This window comes from Hippoglossus stenolepis, chromosome 3, assembly GCF_022539355.2.
Source record: "Hippoglossus stenolepis isolate QCI-W04-F060 chromosome 3, HSTE1.2, whole genome shotgun sequence".
Classification (NCBI taxonomy): Eukaryota; Metazoa; Chordata; class Actinopteri; order Pleuronectiformes; family Pleuronectidae; genus Hippoglossus; species Hippoglossus stenolepis.
The window spans coordinates 16,004,345-16,028,133 of NC_061485.1; the positions used below are offsets into that span (position 1 = coordinate 16,004,345).

At 41.5% G+C, this 23,789-nt stretch overlaps 1 protein-coding gene across 1 annotated transcript in view; it reads left to right on the forward strand.

The window, feature by feature from the left end:
* The first annotated feature begins 11,667 nt into the window (after positions 1 to 11,667).
* The window catches only part of col7a1 (collagen, type VII, alpha 1), a 67,122-nt gene continuing 55,000 nt past the window's right edge, over positions 11,668 to 23,789 (forward strand). Inside the window, exons 1-13 of the mRNA XM_035152655.2 lie at positions 11,668 to 11,999; positions 17,702 to 17,745; positions 18,989 to 19,061; positions 19,195 to 19,375; positions 19,775 to 19,931; positions 20,038 to 20,131; positions 20,248 to 20,406; positions 20,578 to 20,735; positions 21,100 to 21,229; positions 21,621 to 21,740; positions 22,754 to 22,909; positions 23,082 to 23,201; positions 23,306 to 23,455. Coding sequence (XP_035008546.2) covers positions 18,992 to 19,061; positions 19,195 to 19,375; positions 19,775 to 19,931; positions 20,038 to 20,131; positions 20,248 to 20,406; positions 20,578 to 20,735; positions 21,100 to 21,229; positions 21,621 to 21,740; positions 22,754 to 22,909; positions 23,082 to 23,201; positions 23,306 to 23,455 — 1,495 coding nt within the window. The 5' untranslated portion in view covers positions 11,668 to 11,999; positions 17,702 to 17,745; positions 18,989 to 18,991. The remainder of the gene's footprint in view (positions 12,000 to 17,701; positions 17,746 to 18,988; positions 19,062 to 19,194; positions 19,376 to 19,774; positions 19,932 to 20,037; positions 20,132 to 20,247; positions 20,407 to 20,577; positions 20,736 to 21,099; positions 21,230 to 21,620; positions 21,741 to 22,753; positions 22,910 to 23,081; positions 23,202 to 23,305; positions 23,456 to 23,789) is intronic.

Sequence of the window (23,789 nt, forward strand, 5' to 3'; positions counted from 1 at the left end):
CATAACAATTGTGTTTAACTTTATTAGGAGCATTTTTAATTAATAAAAAAAAAGAGTTAAATGAAATGTTCCTAACTGTATTAATTTAGTAGTTATGTTTTCTTCAGCTTTGAAAAGAGCCTGTCTTTGTCAACAAGAGATGATGATGATGATGATGATGATGATGATGATGATGATGATGATGATGATGATGATGATGATGAAGGTTGTTCTGCTTCTCTCCTCAAACTTGCAACATTCATCTTTACTTATGGCTGCATGCGCTGTCTTCTACTGATCCATTCCTATATATTATTATGAACTGTGTATTTATTAATAAAGTCGGACTCTGACTCCTTCAAACGTGGAGATAAATCAGTTAAGTTGATACTAATCAACACGCCAGGTTTTCTCTGGAGAAATGTCCATATACTCCAATAGACTGCGCTAAATCATACAGAATGAATTTGTACTTCTACCCCGGGCCACTAGAGGACGTCAGAGTTGTTCTGTTCATCCACTGCCTGTTCTCCAGTTCTGTTCAAAGCAGACACATGGGTTTGTTTGAAAACTCCAAGATGTCTGTTTGAGACTAAGTCGTTTGAGGATTTTCTTCGTCATCCGTCTGAAAATCAAAGAAGGGATTAGTCACCGCTCACACACCCTCATCTAAACCTTTTCAACATTTCCCTTCCTGTGACTGTTTCCTTTCATGTTTCCAACCAATGTAAAAAAACATCTGCGGTTACTTTGATATTTTCCTCAGATGCACAATTCCCCAAAAATATTTTCCCGTTTAATTTAAGAAGGTTAGATGTTGATAAAGTTTGCAAGTGATAATGATGTGAAATACAATACATGTTGAAACTCTGTAACATGGGCCAAATAAAAAAAAAAGATATTTTGGGGGTATTTTGCCTTTTCATAGGACAACGCAACCCTGAAATGGTGAGAGAGAATAGGGAAAACATGCAGCAAAGGTCAGAACCAAACCTGTTGCTGCTGCAGACTTCAGCCTCCGTATACATGGGCCAACCTTTATAAATCAAAAGGTTTTGTTAGTATCATGTTTGAAACCACTTTGCCTAGATAATGTGAAAGTAAGAATGGACAAGGGGAACATTTAGGCCATGTCCCATTATCGATAAACTAACTTTTTAATCTTGCTTTTAATTCAGCCGGATTCTGCCTCATGATGCAGCCAATGTCTGTTATCTTATTTATTGTTATTTATGTTCTTCTGTGTCTTTTATGGCATTTTTCTCTTGTGCTGTGTTGGATTCCATCATTGCACCACTTTTTTCATCCATGCTCGCCGTGATTGTGGAGCACTTTGGCTCAACTCCTGTTGTTTTTAACTCGACTGATAAACACTGAAGGTCAGAGCTGGTTGAGGAATAGTCATGTAAATAGCACCATGCAGAACAGCGAATTGTTGACATTACACTTCAGTTGGATCAAACAAATGAGAGATAACTCGGGGTGGAACAGTGGTGCAGTGGTGTCGCCTCCCAGAGAGAAAGGTTCCCGGTTTGAATCCTGCTTCAAACTGTGTAAAGTTTGCATGTTCTCCCACTGTCTGTTTCTCCAGGCACTCCAGCTTCTCCCCACAGTCCAAAGACACGTAGGTTGGGGTTAGGGTAATGGTCTGTAGGTGTGATTGGCGGTGTAAATGGTGGTTTCTGTGTGTTAGCCTGCGATATGCTAGTGCTGGTGTGTCAAGCTTCTCGCCACATTTCAACTGGGATTGACTCAAGCCCTTGAAGAATAAGAGGTATAGATAATGGGTGGATGGATGAATATAACCTGTAAAGAGCAACTGTAGAACAACTTTTTATACCTTAACAGTGTTTCCAGCAGAACTCAATTCAATACAACAGATTCTGAGTGACAGGCCCACAGACAGGATGAATGTTCTCACATGAGAGAGAGAACTGTATTTCATGCCACTTGCAGGACCACACACAACTGCAGCTGAAACTATGACGTCGGCATGGATGGTAAAAACTTAATGGATGATAGTGCGAGCACGAGGCAAATGGCGCCGCACACAGCTATACAATGCAGCAACGGAGCAACACACCAAGCTAGAGATCTCTTATGTTATTATGAGAAGTGTACAAAGTTTTTTTGTGTCATTATGAAAGTGTGGCAGGGCAAATCAGAACATGTCCTCCACAGTCTAGATAATGAATGGAAAACACGGCTGTCCTGACTTTAGCTTTATACTGTCAATACATAACTTTAGATCTTTATATCTATCTCCCACAAATAAGGTGAACATGTGTTTAGCCCAAAATGCCAACATTCCTCTGACAACAAGTCGTGATGATCTGTCTGCAGACACACACACACACACACACACACACACACACACACACACACACACACACACAGCACTGCATGTCAATCAGTGTGGCACTTTTAGGCCAACACTTACTGTATAGCCTCTGAAGCCTGTTGTTATGGAGAGTTATGAGGCCTGGGGAAAGGTTAAGTGGTAAAGGGTTTTTTCTTGCAGCAGCAGACATTTTGACTTGTCACAGTAGGAGAGGTCCAGGTGTTCCTGATCACATAAGTGTGGGCTCTGACTCTGCTCTCGTCAACAGTCCCACTAATTAATTTCATTATGTGGAAAAGCCCTGTTATTTAAAAAGACAGAAAGCCCCAGTAAAAGCGGGACCACACCCAGAATATGAACATGTGTGGTTTCCGAGAGAAGAGAATCAAACGTTATCATGTTAAACATCTGCAAGTAATGTGGAACATATTTGAATCAAAATGTGACGCAGGATTTGTTTTTGCTTCGGTCTGAGATACTAAGGATAAAAGATAAAACATGGTGCCAGGCCTGCTGTGATGCTTTTCTTCATTTTCTTTCACTGAAGATGTGAAGACGACTCTCACGTTCATTTAATCCAGAGGTTTCCGCCTTTTTTTCAATCTTTTGAGACTCGTCAGATCTTCCAGCCACGAAACGACAATGCCCACCAGTGCTGACACTGAGCAGATGAACATCCTCTTCAGACTGGTGAATCATCTCAGACAGTGCCATTGTGTACACTGGTTTGTTCAGACATGTTGCTGATTTGTTATTAGAAACTGAGCATTAACATAAGCCGCAGCCCCTCACAGTTTCCACTGCAGGTCAGTGGGAACATGTCTGGATCACAGATCAGTGGGAGTCAAGTTGTTTCAGAAACAATCGAGAAATCATCCAGAGTCATAATCTCTTTTATTTAATTATAGAGATATTACTATTTGTGTAGAGACAGCAGGTCTCCTGATGCCTCGTGATGTTTGTTTTGAGACAACAGTGGCATATTAAAGAACAATGGAGGAGTTAGAGGCACAACGGTGGTTTAGAATTAAACAAACTATTCATTATACATGTGAGTTATATTGAAAGTCTATAATTCCAGTGTAAAATGTGGGAAATGTTTTCTCTTGTGATATATCTATATCTTATTTTTGAATCTTAGTTGCCAGTACATGGATATTCTTTAATCTGGACACTGGACTGTTGCAGGTTTTCTGACATTATTGATTATCCAAATGTTAATTTGATCATGCTCCCATGTCGAGTCTTCAGCCTTTTTATATTTCCAAATGCAATTTGCTGTGTGTGAACATAAGATTGAACATTGGAAAACCAACATGTATCTCAAACATGATTTGATTCAAACCTGTGTGTAAACCGGCCTTATGCCAACAGAGTAGTTATCCAGTTAGATGAAGGAAGTCCTTGTATTTTTTGTCAATTTTTCTATTTCCAAAAAAAGATAAAACATGTAAGCATATCAATATATGGTCTCTTATTCTGTCTATTCGGTATCTCTGATCGTGTTAGTGATTGTTTATTTTTTTCACCAGATCTATAATGTAACACAATGCATTGTTCTTGTTGCTTTGTTGTGGCATCTTGTGTGTTCTTGTCCATGTACAGATGTTTCTTTTCTTTCTGCTCAATCCCTCCATCCACAGGAAGTGAGTCAAAAGTTCTTCTCACCTTGTTGGACAATATTTTAAAAACATTGCATTACTTAGCTTTGTCTATGGAAGTCTGGCTCAGGCAGCTTCAGCTCATCCATTATTGCATTTTCCAGTTCAAACAAAAACATTTAGCCTGGTGAGAAAAAAAACGCTTTTGCACCCTCTAGCAGTGGTTGTAAAATTTCTGCTTTGAATAACTTCCCACAGAGGATGTGGTATCTTACATAATATGCTCAGTTGAACCACATTTCTGTGAATGCATGACGCATTTATTTTTTTGGACTTTGTTTTGCTGGATCACTTGTACATGAGTACAAAGACAACAGGATGATGTTGGGACATATTTGCTCCATGTCTCACAGTATCTGCCGTCTCAACTTGGTCCAGCTGCAGCATTTCTGAATGAATCTGAGAAATATTTTGTCTCGTACAGGAACATGTATCTGACAAAGAGTTGTTATTGGTCTCTGGTTTATTAAAAATATCAAGATTATTGATTTGCATTAAACGGGTCTTTCACCAAATTACTACATTCTACGCAAAATATATAAAACTGGGGTTATGGTGAACATAGGTGAATTGATCAAATAAAAATAAAAATAATTCATCAGATATGGACTTATACTGTGGACAATGGTGGACTTAAATGGCAGCAGATAGAAAACGGTAGTACCTTCGAAAAAAGCATATCCTTTATTTTTAACAGGCGATCATATAATGGCTGACAACATGAGTAAATAGAAACTTTTGTTCATAAATCAGTCTTTGTGCTTCTCAATCATGGCATTTCACCACTATTCAACAGACTTGCCACAGCCAAATTAAATACTGCAGGAGCCAGGTGTCAAAAATATCAAATTTATTTGCTGCATGGTATCCTCCTCTGTTGTTATTGGCTGATTAATGCAGGCCTTTACCAGTCACGTTATTAATAAGTGTCCTTTGTAACAACTCCTGCGTTTCTGGCATTCACAGTCACGCCCTTTCATTTTATAGTCGTCTTGTTCTTACGTGTGTGTGGTATGCACAGCATTTAGGACCTGCAGACATATATTCCGTCATACTAATGTCCTCTTGCCCTGTGCCATGCAGCTCTCCACATCCATTTATCTCATCCATCATATCAGTAAGATGTAGATGCGTTCACCACGGTCATTTTTGTGACGTCACAGCAGCGTAGCCACATCATCAGATATAAAGCAAAAGTGTCTCACATCAAAACTATAATAAGAGAATTAGCTTTGTTAGTTTTAAACGGTCCGATATTAGATCACATGTTGCAAGATGAGTCCTTTAACCCAATAAGATCAGTTTGTTTGAACTCCAACTTCAGTAAGGTTGCGACATTCTCCTTATTCACCAGTGAGTCTGACAGTGCAGTGAAATGCCAACCCTCATCTATCTGATCTATTTTAGTTTCCATTTTCAAGAGCCTTTTGTAGCTGAAATGAAACCCAGACATCTGATCACACACTCTCTTCACTACGGTGCTGACAACCACTTGTCTGATTTACACTCTCTGCACAAGCCCTGCAAAGTGGAAACATGGGTTTACCCTTACATCTGTGAGGTCAAACAGGGTGACGCAGCCTATGAGGAGGTGTTACTGAGCACTTGACAAATCCTTTGAATTAGAAAAAGTAGCTTTGAATCAAATCTTTAAATATAATACAGAGATTTAATTTGATTTTAAACTGTCTGGTCAATACCCCCATATAGGATCTTACTTACATGCTTCTTGTGACCTTGGTTATGACACCTTTGCAAATTCTCAGGCATTGTGTGTATTAGGGTTATACTGAGTTATTTTTTTGAGATGATATGAGATGCGTTCTAATGATGGTTGGATTCAGACACAAGAGAAAGATGGTTCACAATTTGCAGATCACAGCACCAGAGCAAACATGAAAACCTATAAATATTTTACAGATGAGAAAAGAGTAAAAACCCGATAAAATAAAACAATATAAAATGATTAAACCATCAGATATGAGATAATTTTCAATGTCTCTGTTGAAATGTGAGGAAAAAAAACGTTTACTACATCATCAAACCCTGGAGCTGCAGGATCCAACATGATGTAATTGTCAAATCCCCAGGGATTGTCGGCATTAAATGAGCACATCTGAAAAATACAGTCTCACACAATCTGCACCTGTGGTACATCACTTACACCACAATATTCTAGATGACTTTCCAATTTCAAAACCTCAGAAAATGTAACCTTGTGGTCGTGATAAAACCGAGAAAATGGATAAGACGTGATGAGACACAAATCTCTCTGGCACGTGGAGCCAGCTTCTGATTATAGGATTGAATTTGAAACCACCCCTGCCACATTTATTGCAGGCTAGCGACACTATAAATTCTTGCTGTACGTTTTGCCGTGCGAGTATCATCATCAGAATCATCAACAGAACCACCCAGGAATGTTTGTTTCTAGCACACTATCATGCAGCAACAAATGGATATCAAACAAAGGAAAAACTTTCTGTTTTAAAATATGTGCTCGATTTGTCTAACACCGCTTTTGCCTATCATGTGGACCCAATAGTGTTTTAAACATTTCTCATATCAGGTTCATGGTTCAAATCCGACTTCAACCTATGTTCAGTTTGCATGTTCTCATCGTGTTTTCTCTGTACTCCGGCTTCCTCTGACAGTCCAAAGACATCTAAATAGGTGTCGATTTGAGTTTGAATTGTTGTTTGTATCCGTTTGCCCTGTGACAGACTGATGGCCTAGTCAAGTTGTGCCCCACCTCTTGCACACTGTCCACTGGGATTGACTCTAGCCCCCCAGACCTTAAAAATATAAGTGGTATAGATAATTACCAGCCTCTGTAATGGAGGTATGAGGGCACGAGGACCCTGTGGACATTTGTCACCTGGACAGGTGGTGTTTGAAGAGAAAGCTGCAGATCATTGAGGATCAAAACATGGGAGTTGGACGGTTGCAGCCATGTGATGAGCTGAAGCTTCGCCCCCACACAGGGTTGGTCCTTAGAAAAACTCAAACAAACACTTTCTCAGATGTCTGGCTCCATCTCAGACAACATAAATGTATAAGCTGGTTCTGCTCTTGTCACCATCTGCATTCAGACATGTATCCAAAGAGAAAACAGCAGATCCAACCACACAATAGTATGTTTACTAAGCTAAAAAGGGAAAAAAAGACTCCATTCAAGGAAAAGCACTCCACTCTCACATAATCTTTCCAATCCCCATGCTGTCACCCGTCTTCAAAATCAGTTAAATCAACTAAACATGAGGAGAAACCAGAGGTGGAGAAGAAAGAATGGGGAGATCAGTGTCAATCCCAAGAGAAAGCACAGAGGACAGACATCACATGTCATCATCCGGACCTCCCCCATACGTCTCTGCAGCTGGAAAAAAACATGACTCCTTAAAAAGGTGATTATTTGATCTTTTCATCCGAAACAAACTGATTAATGTGTATCTGTGGTCTGTGGGAAAGATTTAATTCAGATCCATTAGTTAGTGTAATTTAAAACTATCTGTAGTCTCAGTTATTAGCTCCGTACCAAGGAGATTATGTTTTCATTTTGTCCATCTGTCTGTTAGCAGGATCATGTTAAAACTACTGAACGGATTACCACACAATTTGGAGGAAGGTCATGAGGTCTAGGTCAGGAAAGAACCCTTTAAATGTTGGTGTGGATCCAATAAAATGGGCGAATCCAGGAATCACATTCTCTGCAGAGTTTCCCATACAGTTCTTTTCAATCTCTGACAGAAAAGAAGAGTGAAAGTTCATGCATTAGAGAAAGAACTGCATTTCATGCTACTTTTGAGTACAGGCACAACTGCAGCTGAAACTATGAGGGCTGACTCTTTGTGTGGATGGTAAAAACTTTGTGGACGATAGTGTGAGTGCCACCATTCAGCAAATAGCGCTGCACACAGCTATACAATGTAGCAACACAGCAAAACACCAAGTTACAGATCTCGTATGTGTTATGAGAAGTGTACCAACATTTATGGTTAATCATGAAGCTGTCGGCGGGGGAATTAGAATTATTGACGGGCTGCCAGAGTCTAGATTATTAAAAGGAAACACTGCTTTGACAAAGTGAGATATGATGTTAGCTGTGGTGGAGGTATGCGCCCTCAGAGAACCCTACTAGTTTTGTCTTAGTTAGTTAGTTAGTTGGTTAGTTGGTTAGTTAGTCAGTTAGTTATTTAGTTTGCGGGATTACGCATAAACTTCTCAGCTAATTTCCATGACCTTTTGTGGACCTAAGAAAGAACCCATTCAATTTTGGTGTGGAATCTGGATCAGGGGTCGGATCCAGGATTTTGTTTTACCAGTCCTTAATGCTGCAAGGTAGGTTGTTTTTCAACAAAATAATTCATCCATCGTGACAGAAAAAATCCGTCATGTTCATGGGACTGATATTTCTGAGTTTGTGCAACTGGGTGCAGATCCAAACAGAAATCTGGAGCATGAATTTTAATCTGGTTTCATTAGAGGGCAGTTGGGTATTGGTGGAGTTACGTGAGCGACCATGTTTAGTTTGTATATATCTCAACAGGCTACATTTCACTACTACTTCACTAATTATTTCCATGTGGCTCAGACTGTGTTACTGTCTGCTTTTCCAAACTGAGCTCACTCAAGTGATCATGCTGTCAATGACAGAAATTGTTCACAGTTGGCCGAATAACGTGGTGGAGAAGTTACGTTTTTCTCACTGAAATCTTCCCCCTGGCCATGAAATGATGTTATGAAACACAGTTGACGAACTGAAAACACGATTCACTTATATTTCCGTCCACTTGTACAGGGATGGGTTTGCTGAGCATGCAAGCTGGTTTTCAGCAAAACCTTGTTTCACATCCACATGCTTTAATCCTTATGGTAGTAAAACCATATCTGGGAGATGATCTCTACACACACACATACCACAGTTACAGGCCACTCCAAAAATCCATCAGAACAATAGACAGTGTAACTCGCTCAAAGGTAAATCAGTGGTAAATCACCGGCCTGAGGATTCCAGCACGTCTGGGTAGTCAAGCCTCCATCTTGCCTTCCTAACCTTTAGGTTGTTTACTGTCGTAGCCTGGTTATGATTATAACAGGGATGTCCCATGACACGATAGTGTAGGAAATCAAATGCAAAGTGAATCAGTTTAAACCTCAAGCCATCTTGTCTCTATTGTCCCTAACCAACACAGGCTAAAAAAAGCCGTGTCAGGAGAAAATACATTCTAGTGCTGGAATGTGTTTTTATTAGTGCAGCATGGTTATGGTTTCAGTTCTGTTGGCTGGTTAAAAGGATCCACATCTGCCTCGCACATAATCTTTTAAACTCATGCAGGCCTGACTGGCTGTTTACACCAGCTTCTGTCGCTAAAATCTCTCAAATTTAATTAAGTGGCGGAGAAGCAATGAATGCACAGAAATGCTGCACTAATCTGAACAACAAGCACATTGTGCAGGTATTTTTAATCCTAAAATTGTGGGGATCAAATAAAACGCATGATAGACAAAATGTATCACACTCCGCAGTTCTGCCATACATCGTTGTTTCAGCTACACCACTGACATAGCAATGGTAACAGTGCGCTCACATAGAGAACATCAGAAAATACCGGTAAGACAGGTAAGAATTTACATGTTATTCCCATGACTTCACTTTAACAGCACAGAACATATAAAGTTCATATTATTAAAACTTTTTCTCTTCAGATACAGTTTGATAAATATCAGTTTGAGTTTTATTGGACTAAATTTATAAAACAAGGATTATACAGAAAAGATATGAGTCGAACAGGGTTGTGTGGGTACTGCTATGGTAACTTAGCACAGTAATAAGAGCTAACAGTGGGAAGCTGCTCTGTAAAGAACAGTGAGGAGTCTGATTTGTGTTGGTATAAATTGCAGTTGACCCTTAGTGAGTCTGAAGGGTAGTCAGCTGTTGTCAAGAAGATAATATAATGGAAGAGCGTCTTTTGACCGACTCTAGGAGTGTATTATTCTATAAAGAACAATAATTACACCGTAAAGAACATTTTATTTATCACCAGAAAACTTTGAATGGATTGATAAATCTGTGTTTCATCATAGAAATGAAATCACAGATGCTTCTGCCCTACTATAGTTCACTCTGTTAATCTTCGACAGATATGTCACACTTTTGAGAAATAATAGTGTTCGCAGCTACACAACATACTCAGCGAGACTGTTTCCCTTCTTTACAGAATAGTGGAGGTGAGTTCTCATGCAGTGTAACTTAACCAGTTGAGCTAATGTGACTTTACAGGGTGCTAGGGTTAGCTAACTTTAGTGGGCAAACCGGTTTGTTAAATGTAACTAACTAGCCTCCATCAATTCATCAAAATGCTATATTATGTTAATGAGCTACTGAAACTGAAATGCAACTGAAATGCAACTGAGAAAAGGGATAATGTTTGTGTGTTAGATTGACAGTAGGTGTGTGGAGGATTATGCACTGATAAGAGTCAATAATGATGGTGGTGTCGATGGGTCACATGCCCCCACATCAAATTCTGCAGTGGGCCCCATAAAGGTTTGGGCCAGCCTTGATTTTTGCAAAAAAACATAATACTGAATGTTTCTTTGACTTGATTCCTGCTGTTAGTTAGATTAAATCCACATCCTCCAAAAACCACCAACATCTCTGGTTCCTTCTGTGAAACCAAATAGCAGCTCAGTGTTTGGACGAGCCCCCATGAGCTTTTACTGATGACAATCATATTAAGAATGATCTAGTCAATGTCTCCTTTAAAAGTTTGTTGAGTATGATTCGATTATTAATATAATACCTACACATAGAGCTAAATCAAAATATATATTCAGTTGCCAATGAATAAGTTTTGATAATTCAGAGGTAACCTTTGTCTTGACAAATAATTGTTACAATTTTTTGTTGACTTTAGAGTAATTATGTTGGGTTAAATACATCACTGCATGATTCAGATAACAATAACAGTATTTACGATCATATATTATTGTTGTCAATCTCCAACATTAAAAACAACTTTATCAACTAAAAATTTGCGAAACAATGTAAAGCGCACATAAACTAACATAACAAACAAATAGAAATAAACAGATGTACAACACCAGGTGTTACAATATCGTTTTAATTAAACTTTAATTGAACTTTAAATGTATGGATGTAGAACTAGAATATAAAAAAAAATGTTTTCTAATTCCCTACTGTCATTTGTTATATACATCCTTAAGGTATAAGAGTAATAAGATATAAAGATATAGTCCAAAGCAAAATGACAGATGCCTTGACGAAGAGTCAATCTCCAACTTCCTGCTTCAAAGTCACACAGGTGACAGGTTCCACATGTAACCACGTGACCCTGTGTTTCCTGTGTCACCTGGAAAAGTAACGGAGTGACTTTCTGAGCTGCTCCTGGCTCCATGTGATGCTCAATGTGAGCAGGAGCAGGAGCTGCAGCAGGGACAGGAGCAGGAGGAGCAGGAGCAGAGAGGAAGCAGGCGCAGGAGTAGTGAGGGAGCAGGGAGGAAGCAGGAGCATGGAGGGAGCTGCAGGAGCATGGAGGGAGCAGCAGCAGGACCAGGAGCAGGGAGGAAGCTGCAGCAGCAGGAGCAGGAGAAGCAGGAAACGAGCAGGAGCAGCAGCAGCAGGGAGGGACAAGGGGCAGATAGAATGAGGTAGTAAAAAAAAAAAGGAAAAAAAAGAAAGGCAGAGCTTCGGAGTCCCCTCCAGGCATCTGAACAAGTCTGGACTGTTCCGCTGCTGCTGCCTGTATCACTGCGCTCAGCTCAGCCAGGCAGCGTCAGGAGGCTCCACACTTTTCTGCAGGGATGCAAACACAGCACTTGACTCTCTGAGCTGCACCGGAGTTTTACCTCTCAGGCTGTGACACTGGACTCTCGGGGACCGTGATTATTCAGCGTGTGGCCGGACAGTGCACGGAGAGCTCGGGGCTGGATATGCCACAGGTGGAGAGGTGTGGAGCGGCACGCTGTGGCTCGGTGCAAGGAGCAGACATCCGCAGGTAAGGAGGAGGCATGAGGGGCTCTCTGTGGGGGGGTAGGTAGGTAGGTAGGGGGTTGTGTGGGGTTGTCGCTAGTGCTGGCCTGAATTGGAGTCGTGCACAGCGTGAAAGTTGCATTTCTGCATTAAAAGCTATAGAATCTTGACTTATAACTTAATGTTATGCACATGCATGGATGTGGGAAACCGGCCAGTGATATACTCTACGTGTACCTGCTGGTATAAGCTATAAATCTCTGAGTTGTATCAAAAACACCACTCCTTAGCCTATTTCTCCCCCTGAAGCACGAACCTTGTCTTTGGACAAGACCGAGCAGAACATGTCATCACCTCAGCTTCACCTTTTCTAAAATGATCAGATTGTGAGGGGTTCCTGTGGAGGGTAAATCCAGAAGACACTTAATACGGTGAAGCTTTTTAAATGAAAGAAGGAATCACAAAGCATTCCAGCTGGGTGATGTGGCCAGAAATGATATAAAATGTTCAGTCGTTACGATGGATGTCACATTATTATAATTTTTTTGGTGTTTAACTATTGTTAGTTGGTCTTAAACTCTTCTTTGTGGACAGAGAATTATAAACTCTTAAAAACCTTTAACAAATCGGAGGTTATGCATAATCATTATCTCGACATGCATTGGACTTTTTGATATTGCTATGATAGAAAATTATGCTGCGATAAATTATTGCTGTTGTTTTATTGCCCTGCAGAGATATTTATTCTCCTTTTGCCATCACTCCGGCTGCGTTGATCTTCATTACAGTAGAGGACAAAGAGGCAGTGTACAGCCAAGTTGACCTCAGCTGAACTAATTTTACTCAAACCATGAGGATGCATGGATGAAGGGAAATCACACTCCTCCGCTTCCTCCTCTGCCTTTGTTTGCCAATTGCTTTCAATTGTCTGCTTCTCTTCTGAGGGCATTCATGTGTTTGCTGTGGTTTGGCTCCGGCACCCGCTGAAAAAAGTCCCCCATTGACATATGTGGTTTTGAATGCGTCATAATGTCTCAAACCTTTTAACAGGTCTGAGTCTTCCTCCCTATTCGCCTCATCCTCTTCCTCTCACTCTCTTCTTTTCATTCACTTCATTGTTGCAGCCATGCCTGGTTGAATTTGTGGCGTGCCACTCTGGTAGTGAAGGATCTGGACTGATCCCAAGTGTGTCATCCAAGCAGGACTGCTGCTGGTCGCTGTGCTTGTCAGGGAACATTCTCTCTTGTGTCCACTCTGGAACATTATTTTCAGATCTTTCAGTAGAGTTCTATTAGCACTGGGCCTTTTTGTTGATGGAACCATAAATAATTTTGAAAAAGATACGTGTATTGCCAGTGCTTAAATGTCTCTTTAACCGTGTTTGTATTGGATTAAACTCAAAGAGAGGTTCACTTTTTGTTTCTGTTCAGTCATGTCTGTGGAGGAGAAGGACATAGGTGAATGGAGTTGTTTCCCTGATGTAGTCCATCCGGTATCTGTAAAAAGGGAGGACAAGATCAATGCTTCTTTTGAAACCTGCTCCAACAAAGGAGTTCACTCTAGATATTTAAAAGCTGCTGTTTTCTGTGCTTTTGTTTGGTTTGGACGAAGACCTGCACTGATAATCCATTACTGGCCGACGTCTGTGTGGTGCTGTATTAGAGCTGAGGTTAGAGGTCAAAGGTGATAGGATATGTCTGTGCTTGACTCCCAGATTAACTCATGGTCAGGTCTCTTCAGTCTGCTCTTCTCCTCGGGCTCACGCTGCTACCGGGCTCTTGGATTTTTTTGTGCCACAACTCAAAATCCCCCAACTAATGGAGTCCCAGGTGTAGTGTTGTCCCGCCCTTCTTGTGGGTGCATTAGCGTTAGGGTGCGTTCGTTAAATTTACTTGAAATTGTTTTCTACTATAGGTGACACACTTGTTGCACTAAAAAAATCTAAGAGCAGAGGAGAAATCTGCGAGCAGACATTTCATGCACGCAGAAGTAGCATGAGCTCCGGGAAAAGAGCTGAAGCTGGAAATCCGTCTGAAAAAGATAAAATATCTGAGTGTTAGCACACAGTTTGAGCAAATCAGTGCAAATCCGAGCACAAACAGGGGCTATTTGAGTGCAGGTGCAGTGTTTTGAGTGAAAGCATTACAACAGATGAACATGCTGCTCCCTTGAATGAAGATTACAAAAAAAACATAACTTGTGGGAACCAAGCACATAACATTCTATTGTGTGTGTGACAAAGTTTGCAGCAATTACTGTGACCCCCGCTGTCCTCGTTTGACCTCTCCACCGTTTTTGTCCGCTGTGTCTCTCTGTCCCGGGACTGATGTTATGCTGAGGGTCGCCTGGCTCTTACACAATTCTGCACTCTGTCACACTGCAGTATCCTGTGGCCCGCTGACCCCCCAGGGAGAATGGCATCCCTACTAAAGCACAACGATCTTGCCTGAGCTGAGTTTTCAGAAAGCACGGCCCCCCCTCTGCATAGCTTGCAGCAGAAACTGTGAGATGAGTCCTAATCTCTTTCTTCCTGACGCTGAAAAGTTGTTTTCCTCCTCTGTCAACGCTGCTGTTGACAGTTTAACTCCCCGAGTTGACGATGGCTTTGAGCATCACTTAACTACACTTTGCTATCACTGACCTTTAAACCCACGTGTTCTGGTTTAATTCCCAGGTGGCTGATAGTGGGTGTGGCCATACCCATGAGCCAGTTATTTCATCCTTTTCAAATTCCAGGTGTGGAGACCACCCCAGGAATGTTTTTAATACAGACAGACACATTATAAGAGACCTGATATGACGTGCTGTAATAATATAGTTCAGAGGAAGTGGGTTACTCCCTCAGCTGGCATATGAATTACCTAGTGATTTATTTCAGCCCACTGTTTACCAGCAGGGTTGTGTGTACTCACAGATTTGGTTAGAGACTGTAAATAAAGTGTTTGAGTGTGTGTTGTGGGAAAGAGCAGGAACACAAAGATTTTGAAGATTATATTTTAATATTTTGACCCACAGGCACGGAACATGGACCATCTATAATGATGGACGACCTGACTGCGGCCTTAACATTAAATTTAAGGTTTTAATTGTAAATATAAATTCCCACTGATCTAGACTTGCCTTTATGTGGTGTTTTATATTATTATTTTATTCTATTCTATTTGGTTTACAAAACCTTTACTTCTGATTATGTTGAACACATTTTTAATACATTTAACATCCTATGTTTTGTCAATCACCCTTAAAGCACTTAAATTGCATTTGATTAGTTTGAAGGTGTTATAAAGTTAAAGTTTGAATAAATTGTTTGTTTGAAAAGTGAAGCCTTAGCGTTCTGATCACCACCTAGTGGCTGGCTGAAGCAAGGGTCATAAAGCCTGCCTACTCCATGTTAGTGGACGGGATATGAGCCAAACTAAAAAATCGAATATCCAATATTGTTCCTGTCATTTTAGGCAGTTCTTATCACACTGATGTTTCTCTTAGTGCTTATCATACTGGTAATTTTGGTTTTAATTAATGGGATGAAACATCAGGATTGAGGGCTGAGACTGAGATTGGTTGAGCATTTGTATCAGCGGTACCTTGCTACCGCAGCTCCATCCCCAGATCTCTGCTGCACAGACTCTGGCTTCAAATGACGTGTTTGGCACTAGATGGAAGTCTTCATATCAGAAATATTTTGGCTTCATTTCTGGACAGTGGGAGGATGTGGATATGCGTTGTCCATCTTCATATAGAGTCCAAGAATGTGACATGCAACACGGTTCACAGACAGAATCAAACCCCAGATGAGGGGTTAAAGTTGTGTTTGTCATGGCTATAATAGATGTAATAGCTGTATGTACAACACAGTGGGAGACCTTTTAATGTCGTGTTCTGTGTCGTTATCATGTCGTTATCAAACCTGTCAGACGGTATCAATCACAGCTGTTTTTCATGTGGGATATTTTCTGATGGAGACACTCTGGCAGTCGTTCGGGTTTGGGTCGACCATTCAACAAAATGCCAAGTGATGAAAACGACCACATGACCTCCAGATGATGTTTATGCACTTTTCTTTACTGGCTCAGAAAATCACTTTTGTCTGCTGCCGCCCTGCTGCTCTCACTTACACATTTGTTATCGTCAGCTTCACTGGTTTGTCATGGTTTTGCCTCTGATATTGTTTACCCCAGCGCCACAGAAGAGATCAGAGGTTTCTCAGCTCACATGTGTGTGCTATTTCCAGTAGCTGTTGTGTTTTTCATCACCACTGTGAAAAGGTGGACGTGAAAAATAGTCAGTTTTCATGATGTATTTCCCTCACCTGTTGCTGAAATTATCTGAGCGGTAGTTTTAGTCATAACTCTTGAGCTCAGGGTGCTGACACTAGTGTGTAAAAGATGACACTGGCTGAAATAATCCTGCTGTCTTCATAGTTTGTCTAAGAGAACAGATCTGTTGCATTTTTTAGAATGTTACATATCGTCCACACTGCTCTGGCATCTGCAGTCCAGACACACACAGTAACCAAAGACAGACAGAGAGAAAACAAATGTTCAAAATCTATGAGTGGGAGTTGATTACTAAGGGGAAAGGGGAAGGGTTCTGTTGAGCTTGTTGTGGTGTGATCCTCTCCTAAAACAAATCTACCTGTCACTGCTGCTCGAATGAGGCCAAAGACATCAGAGAGGAGGATACAGTACAAGGCGGAGCAGATGCCGATACCAGTATTGGGGAGTAAACGAATGAAATACCAATATACTGGCCGATATACATTTATATATTATAATATATAATATATACAAAAATGTTATGAATCCTTAGATGTCGTTATAAAACCCTTATGACAAAGGAATGTTATGGAGGATTGATATTTTACAGTTTATTCAAAAAATGTATTATAAATAACTCCAAATAAAAAGAACCACAACCAAAAATGCTCTCCATGAAATGCATCTTTTCTGCATTTTTAACTAAAAGTTTTCATACTGCTGTATATCCACAGACATGAATGCTGACACAGAGATGTCTGTAATAGGGGCAGATCAGCCAATTTTTTATATTATTATAAAAAATAAACATATACGTGTATAAATGTTAACAATGCCAGGAAGTATTTTGATCAGTTTGTGTTTGACACTGAACAAATGAATTATTACATATTTTATGCTCTGTGACAGTTTTGTCTGCAATGAGAAGAAAGGTATTTTCTTGAGTTAGACACTGATGTTTTATATGCAAATAGATGGAGGAGCCCTTCATATAGTGTAAATGTAACTTGATTGATTACGACTGTATTTGCTTAAACATCAGGTTTACAGCAGGTTGAGACATGCATTATAAGTAGTTTATCTCCAACATGTGATATATGAGTCTGCTGTTGCAGTGTCTTGTAATTTCAGTTTCAACATGCACAGCGGTCATGGATCACAGTGGCTTCATGTGTTCACCTGTTTGCAGCTAATTGAAAGGATTTCCGTGGTTTTGACAGCATGTGGTGTTGTTTAACCCCAGAAACACAGTTATTGAGAGCAAATCTCAGACATAGTAACACAGCGAGGTAGAAACCTAGTTCATTTTCCACTATTTTAAAGTCTCATATTTATCTTGTTTGTAATTCAACTAAATTCTAGTCTTAATTGTGATGGGCCATGTGTGGGTAAGTGCTTAGAACTTAAAAAGTTCAGAAATCCTTTTTCTTTTGCATAAATCTTTAGTACAAATTCTGAATTTCTTTTTCAGAGGGCAGTACAATACAAAGCAAGAAACATAACAGGTTAAACACAGTAAGTACTACAAACGAGACATACATATACTCTGTTTTTTTCAGAGTAGAAAAGAGTGAACACACAAATTGCAAACAGGTGTCACAGAAAGATTTGTTGTTGTGCTGTCATGTTTCTTTTCTACAGTTAGTATGTCACAACAGAATTTGATGTATAATGTATATCTGTATATTATTATACAGATTATGGGTTAATATCGATGACCACAGTTATATTAAACTTGGAATGAGGAAAAGTCTCACAGAGATTAGATCAGAAATCCTGCTCTTTAGTCCCAAACATCATTATTAAAATATTTGAGACCATGGTAACAACCTCTGGGTTTGGCAGTGTGGACTTGTTTTTCTCTGTAAAGGCATTTACAGATACAAACAAGAAGTATTTTATCAATTGAGTTTCAGAGTTTCAGGTCACGATCAACGTAACTGAAAATTGGAAGTGAGCAAATATGTTGTAGGTTTTGTGTGAAACAAATTAGAATACGCAGGCTGCCACCATCTATATAACTAATGGGAAACACTGAACATATAATATGTACAAATTGCACCAAATCACTATCAGACACTGCCCTTCCTTGGGCCCTGAACAACACACATGCCAAGTGTGAAGCAGATAAGATGAACGGTTCTGGAGATACGTGTTCCACATTCAGACAGACAGAGATTTCTGGCATTATCAAATAGGTTATTTACTGAGTCACTCCAGTGCCAACACTCACTGGCTCTGAAAATGTAACACGCAAATTGAAGTGAGACCTGAGGCAGCGTCGTTAAGCGTGGAATAATAAAAGATACTTCACCTGGTCGTCAGACAGACTTTTGGAAGTCAAAGAGATGAGACGGGCGGGCAGGAAATCAAAGATGTCAGGTGGGTCCGGGCAGGTAGAGACAGGAACAATAGCTGCAGAACTCTCAGGCAACGTAGACGACCTGGCAAATAACAGGGCTGAGGTTTAAATGACTAATAGGATGCAGCTGAACAGGAAAGTGACAAGATCAGATAACCAGTTGAGACAGTAAATTCAGTGAGGATGATTAATAAGTATAGAGACCACAGTGTTTCATCTAACCAATACATGGAACTGCAGACACAAGGGAAGAAGGAGCAAGAAGTCGTAATAACCCAAGGCCCTTCAATCTCTTTACTGTAAATGTTATTTCACAGTACTTCATTGACTTATTAATGGCTGGATATTGATGTTAACGTTTTAATTAACAGGTTTATCTGCCCCTTTTGTGCCCAGGTAATGAAGATGTGGAGCCGTGTTTTCACTGTGACGGTGTTGCTGTCCTTCATGAAACAGGCAGAAGCACAGGGTAAAAAAAAATAAGAGCTATCTTCCCAACTACTACTTAAATCCACCACTGCAGGAGATCTCCTCGTGTGTTTGTGTGTCTGCTTATGTGGTTTGTTTTGTTCACTTCTTCTCTCCATCACTTCAATTTGCAGGCCGGTGTAATAATGTGCAAGCAGCAGACGTTGTCTTCCTGGTGGACGGGTCCTCGAGTATTGGCCGAGCGAACTTCCTGCAGGTGAAGGGCTTCATGGCCGGAATCGTCAAACCGTTCGCCGGCTCCGTCAGCGAGTCAGAGATACGATTCGGGGCCATACAGTACAGTGACACCTCCAGGTGATTGACATGTGAACATTAACTTCATCACTCAGACATTAGCAGAGGGTCTTGTTGTATTAATTAGAGCTCGACCTATATGTTTTTTTGGGGGCCGATGCCGACTTTTGGGAATAAATTGGCCGATATATCCAAATTGCAGTTATTCCTAAGATGTTGTAATCAAACCCTCATGGCAAAGAAATATAATTGAGGCTTGATATTTTTTAAGTTTAGTCATAAGCTATATAATGAATAAACTATAAATAAACACAAATGCACACATTTTATCATTGTTTTCATATTGATGCTTGAACAGTGATATCGATGGGACTGTTAAAGGCTCTTACGGCCGATACTTATCAGCCAACCGATAAATCAGTTGAACTTTAGTATTAATACACATTTCCCTCTCTCCAGGGTTGAATTCACCTTCTCTACTTACCTGAATGGCACCGATCTGGTCAACGCCGTTCAAAACCTGAACTATAAAGGTGGAAACACACGCACTGGTGCTGGTCTTAAGTTTGTCGCTGATAACTTCTTCAACCCTTCGTCCAGTCGGGATGTCCCAAAGGTTTGAGCAGCAACTATTCTATAATGTTTTATTATCAACAATATATGTTTATTATTATAGCAGTTCTTGTTTTTTTTTTATTCTGCCTGTGGGTCACTCCTTTCAGATCACGATCCTGATCACAGATGGAAAGTCACAGGACAGCGTGCAGGAGCCCGCACAGAAGCTGCGCAGTCAAGGAGTGCATGTTTTTGCAGTTGGTAGATGTCTCCTCTACTCTGTCTCCTCTTTTTCTCACAGTGGCTGGAAATTCTTGAACACCTGCTTATGAACCTCTGAGCTTTTGTTCACTTTGCCAACTCTCTGTGTTTGTTAGGCATAAAGAGTGCAGACAGGAAGGAACTGGCTCAGATCTCCTCTGAGCCCAGCAGTGATTTCACCTCCTTCGTTGGGGACTTCAAACTGCTCAACACTCTTCTTCCTCTTGTGAGCCCCAGAGTGTGTTCCAAAGCAGGAGGCGTCTACGCCAGCGATGGTAGCTTAAATACCACAGTTTAACATCTGCGCACTAAAATTCACACAGTCGCAAATATGTGTAAACCTGCATCTAATTTTATCCATTTCTCACCTTGCTTCCCCTCTCCTCTCCTCCCCTCTCCTCCTCGTCGTCTCCTCTCCTCTCCTCTCCTCATCTTCCTCCTCTCAGAGGCGTTCTCTGGTCCGTCCAACATTCAGTTTACTGGGCAGACGACCGATTCTCTCAGGTTTCGTTGGACTCTTGCCAAGGGGCCTGTGAGTGGCTATGTCGTCCAGTACGTGCCCCTCTCCGGCCTGGGTCAGCCTATCACAGCAGATTTGCATCAGGTGAGACCCAGTGTTGAAGGATATAGTTTTGACATTTGAAACTGAGCAGCCAAACGGTCACGTGACTTAGTCAAGTAGTTAATTGCAGTTTGAGGAGCCAAAGTCAGCCGTGCTCTGCGAGAGAAGCACATCCCTTCAGGCTGAGTATAAACATGTCTAATGGGTGGATCTTCTTCATGTAGATGCTGTAGAGATTAAGGTATGGCAGAGCAAAGAAATTCCCCTGAGTGTACTCAAGCCAACATGATGAAGATAGAGGAATGTCACGGGCTCAACGCCTCATCCATCTCTTTTAGTCATTTACTTTGCAAAAACTTGTTTTAGGAGAGAACGTTTAAAAAGATGAGCCACTTCTGTCCTGCAGGAGACTGTGCCCATCAATCAGAGGACGTTCACTGCAGGAGAGCTGAGGTCGGGGACAGACTACCTGGTGACCATCATCGCCCAGTACCCCAACAGTGTGGGAGAGTCTGTTTCTGCCAAGCAACGAACCAGTGAGTAACTAGAATGGAACTCACCCTTGCCAAGGCCCAAAATTCCCCTTTAATACAATGAAGCTGCACCAAATTCCACACACCCAAAACACCTTATCCTGGATCCATCCCCAGATCTGGATCTGCACCAAAGTTTAACGGGTTCTTCCCTGACCCATGCTGCATCCCTCCGCCAAGTTTCATAGAAATCTGTTCCATTGTTTTTGTGTAATCTTGCTTACCAACATACAAACCAACTAACAAACAAATGGAGGGGGTGAAAACAAACCAAACTTCCTTGGTGGAGGTAAAAAGTAAAGGATGCAAATGCCAGATGAGAGACATTTGCTAAAATGCAAATGCGACCGCTCTCACACAAGACACAATCAGTAATTCAAATGTTATCCCACAGGGTCTTTGCCGGGCATCTCCAGTCTACATCTAATCCAGGCGGGCTTCTTCTCTCTCACGGTGGGCTGGGATCAACCGTCATCACCCGTCCAGGGCTACAAACTCACCTATGGACTACGAGGTCAGGCACGCACACACACACACACACACACACACACACACACACACACACACACACGCCTGTTTCTATTACCTGTGCCTCTCCCCATTTCTTTATGTCTGACGTGTGTTTCAGTTTACAGGACGTCAGCACCATATCCTCTATATGCAAATTATTATCTTGCCACAAAACCAAATCTTGGCAGAATGAAGGGTTGCAGTAGAAATAAAGGAGGAGAAGAAGCTACAGTAGAGAATGAAAACAGTTAACCTGTTGGTGGCAAGTTGGAAACATGTCGAGAATGTACAGCAGGCAAAGCTAAGGATCGCTTCTCTCACACCTTAACCCCCCTCAGGCACGAGCTGTCAGTTAAGGATTTTCATAACCCGCTCATTACCTAAGATATCAAATAACATTTTATCACGGCCATTCCCGAAAATTATATAGACAGAGAACACCTTTACTTATGTCACCTTTCATCATTTTAATTTCGTCCTTGCCTTTCCAGACACAGGGTGTGGCGCAGATCACAACAGTGTCAGACGTCTCAAGGTGCTCACGCTGTGATTCAGGGCAGGAAAGTTTCCCCCGAGGGTTGATGCATTTAAACTAGTGTCTCCTGCCGAACATGGGGCAGGAGTGCCAGTCTCACATGGAGCTCCTCTGTTTAGGCAGGCGAATGTGTAAGAGTGTTCAAAATGAGCTCAGTGTGTATCCTGTAACCAGAGGTGTGGTGTTTCTACCTGTCTCTCTCTGTGTGCCGGCTCGAGCAAGTGTGCACCTTAGGCACTGACAGATGGATACTGACAGCTACCCAAGCACATACAGGACATGCAACACAGACAAGGCGTCTCTCGGAAAGTTCAGGATGCATCGAGCTCATTCCATTAAAGGCATTAAATATTATAATACACACTTTGAGGCCAGAGAAAGACACATCCAGATTTTTGCAGCTTTTGCAGTTATCGCTGCAAATCGCTGTTTGTGCACTAATTTGTCTCTTTGTCCTGTTGGTTGTGTGGTTGGAAGAGCAGGTCAGCCAGCGGCTCAGCTCCTGTCGCAGTCTCTGTCCGCCGACTCCACGTCCGTCACCTTGGAGTCGCTTCAGGCCGACACGGAGTACGTCATCAATCTCTACCCCCTGTTCCCCCGAAATTCGGCGTCCCCGTCCACCCTCAACGCCCGAACACGTGAGTCTGTCCTGTGGCTGGTTTGAAAACAAGTAAAGACACAATATTAAAGCTACAAAGTGGTAGAAATGTTATAACACGTGTATTTTATTGACAGTATTTGTGGTTTGGATTGGGTTTCAGTGTAATTGGCTGATATTCTAAGTTTCTGTTTGCTCATATATTTCTTCAGTGCGCCTCGAGGCAGTGAAGCAGTTATCAGTGGAGACGGAGTCAGAGGGCAGTGTGCTTTTGAAGTGGAGAGGCGTCATTGGTGCTCGGGCCTACCGTCTGGTCTGGGGACCGTTTACAGGTCAGGACAATGCAAACGCCGTCAAACACATCCACATCTGTCTCTTCAGCCTTGATTAATTTTTTTCTCCAATTTTGCTGTTGTTGTTACACTTCTGTTCGAAGGTCGAAATGTTGAGACTGTGGAACTCGCTGGCGACAGGGAGTTCCACACTTTGTCCAGACTGCAGCCCGACACCGAGTACATCATCACCATCATCACGCTGTTTGAGGGCAACAAAGAGGGCCCTGCCGCCACCGCCAGGTTCAAGATAGGTAGGTGGTCGTCCGACAAACATCGCTCTCTGCTCGTATCGTATAGTCTTCCCTCTCAAAAGTCACAGCAGACACACACACCAAAACAATAAGCCAAATTACATACATAATTTGTGTCCCTTCGTGGAAGCAGACAGGAACACAATGCAGATGGACGGGGCGGATGGCCAACAATCGTCCCTGCTGTTTGTCTCTGCTTTGACGAACCAACACATGTTGCTGTTCAGTTCTGCTTAAGGAACATTTCTAGTGCACCTACACACACACACACACACACACACGCACACACGCCATCTGTGTGTCATGAGTAATGCCCATATGGAGTCACTTCAGT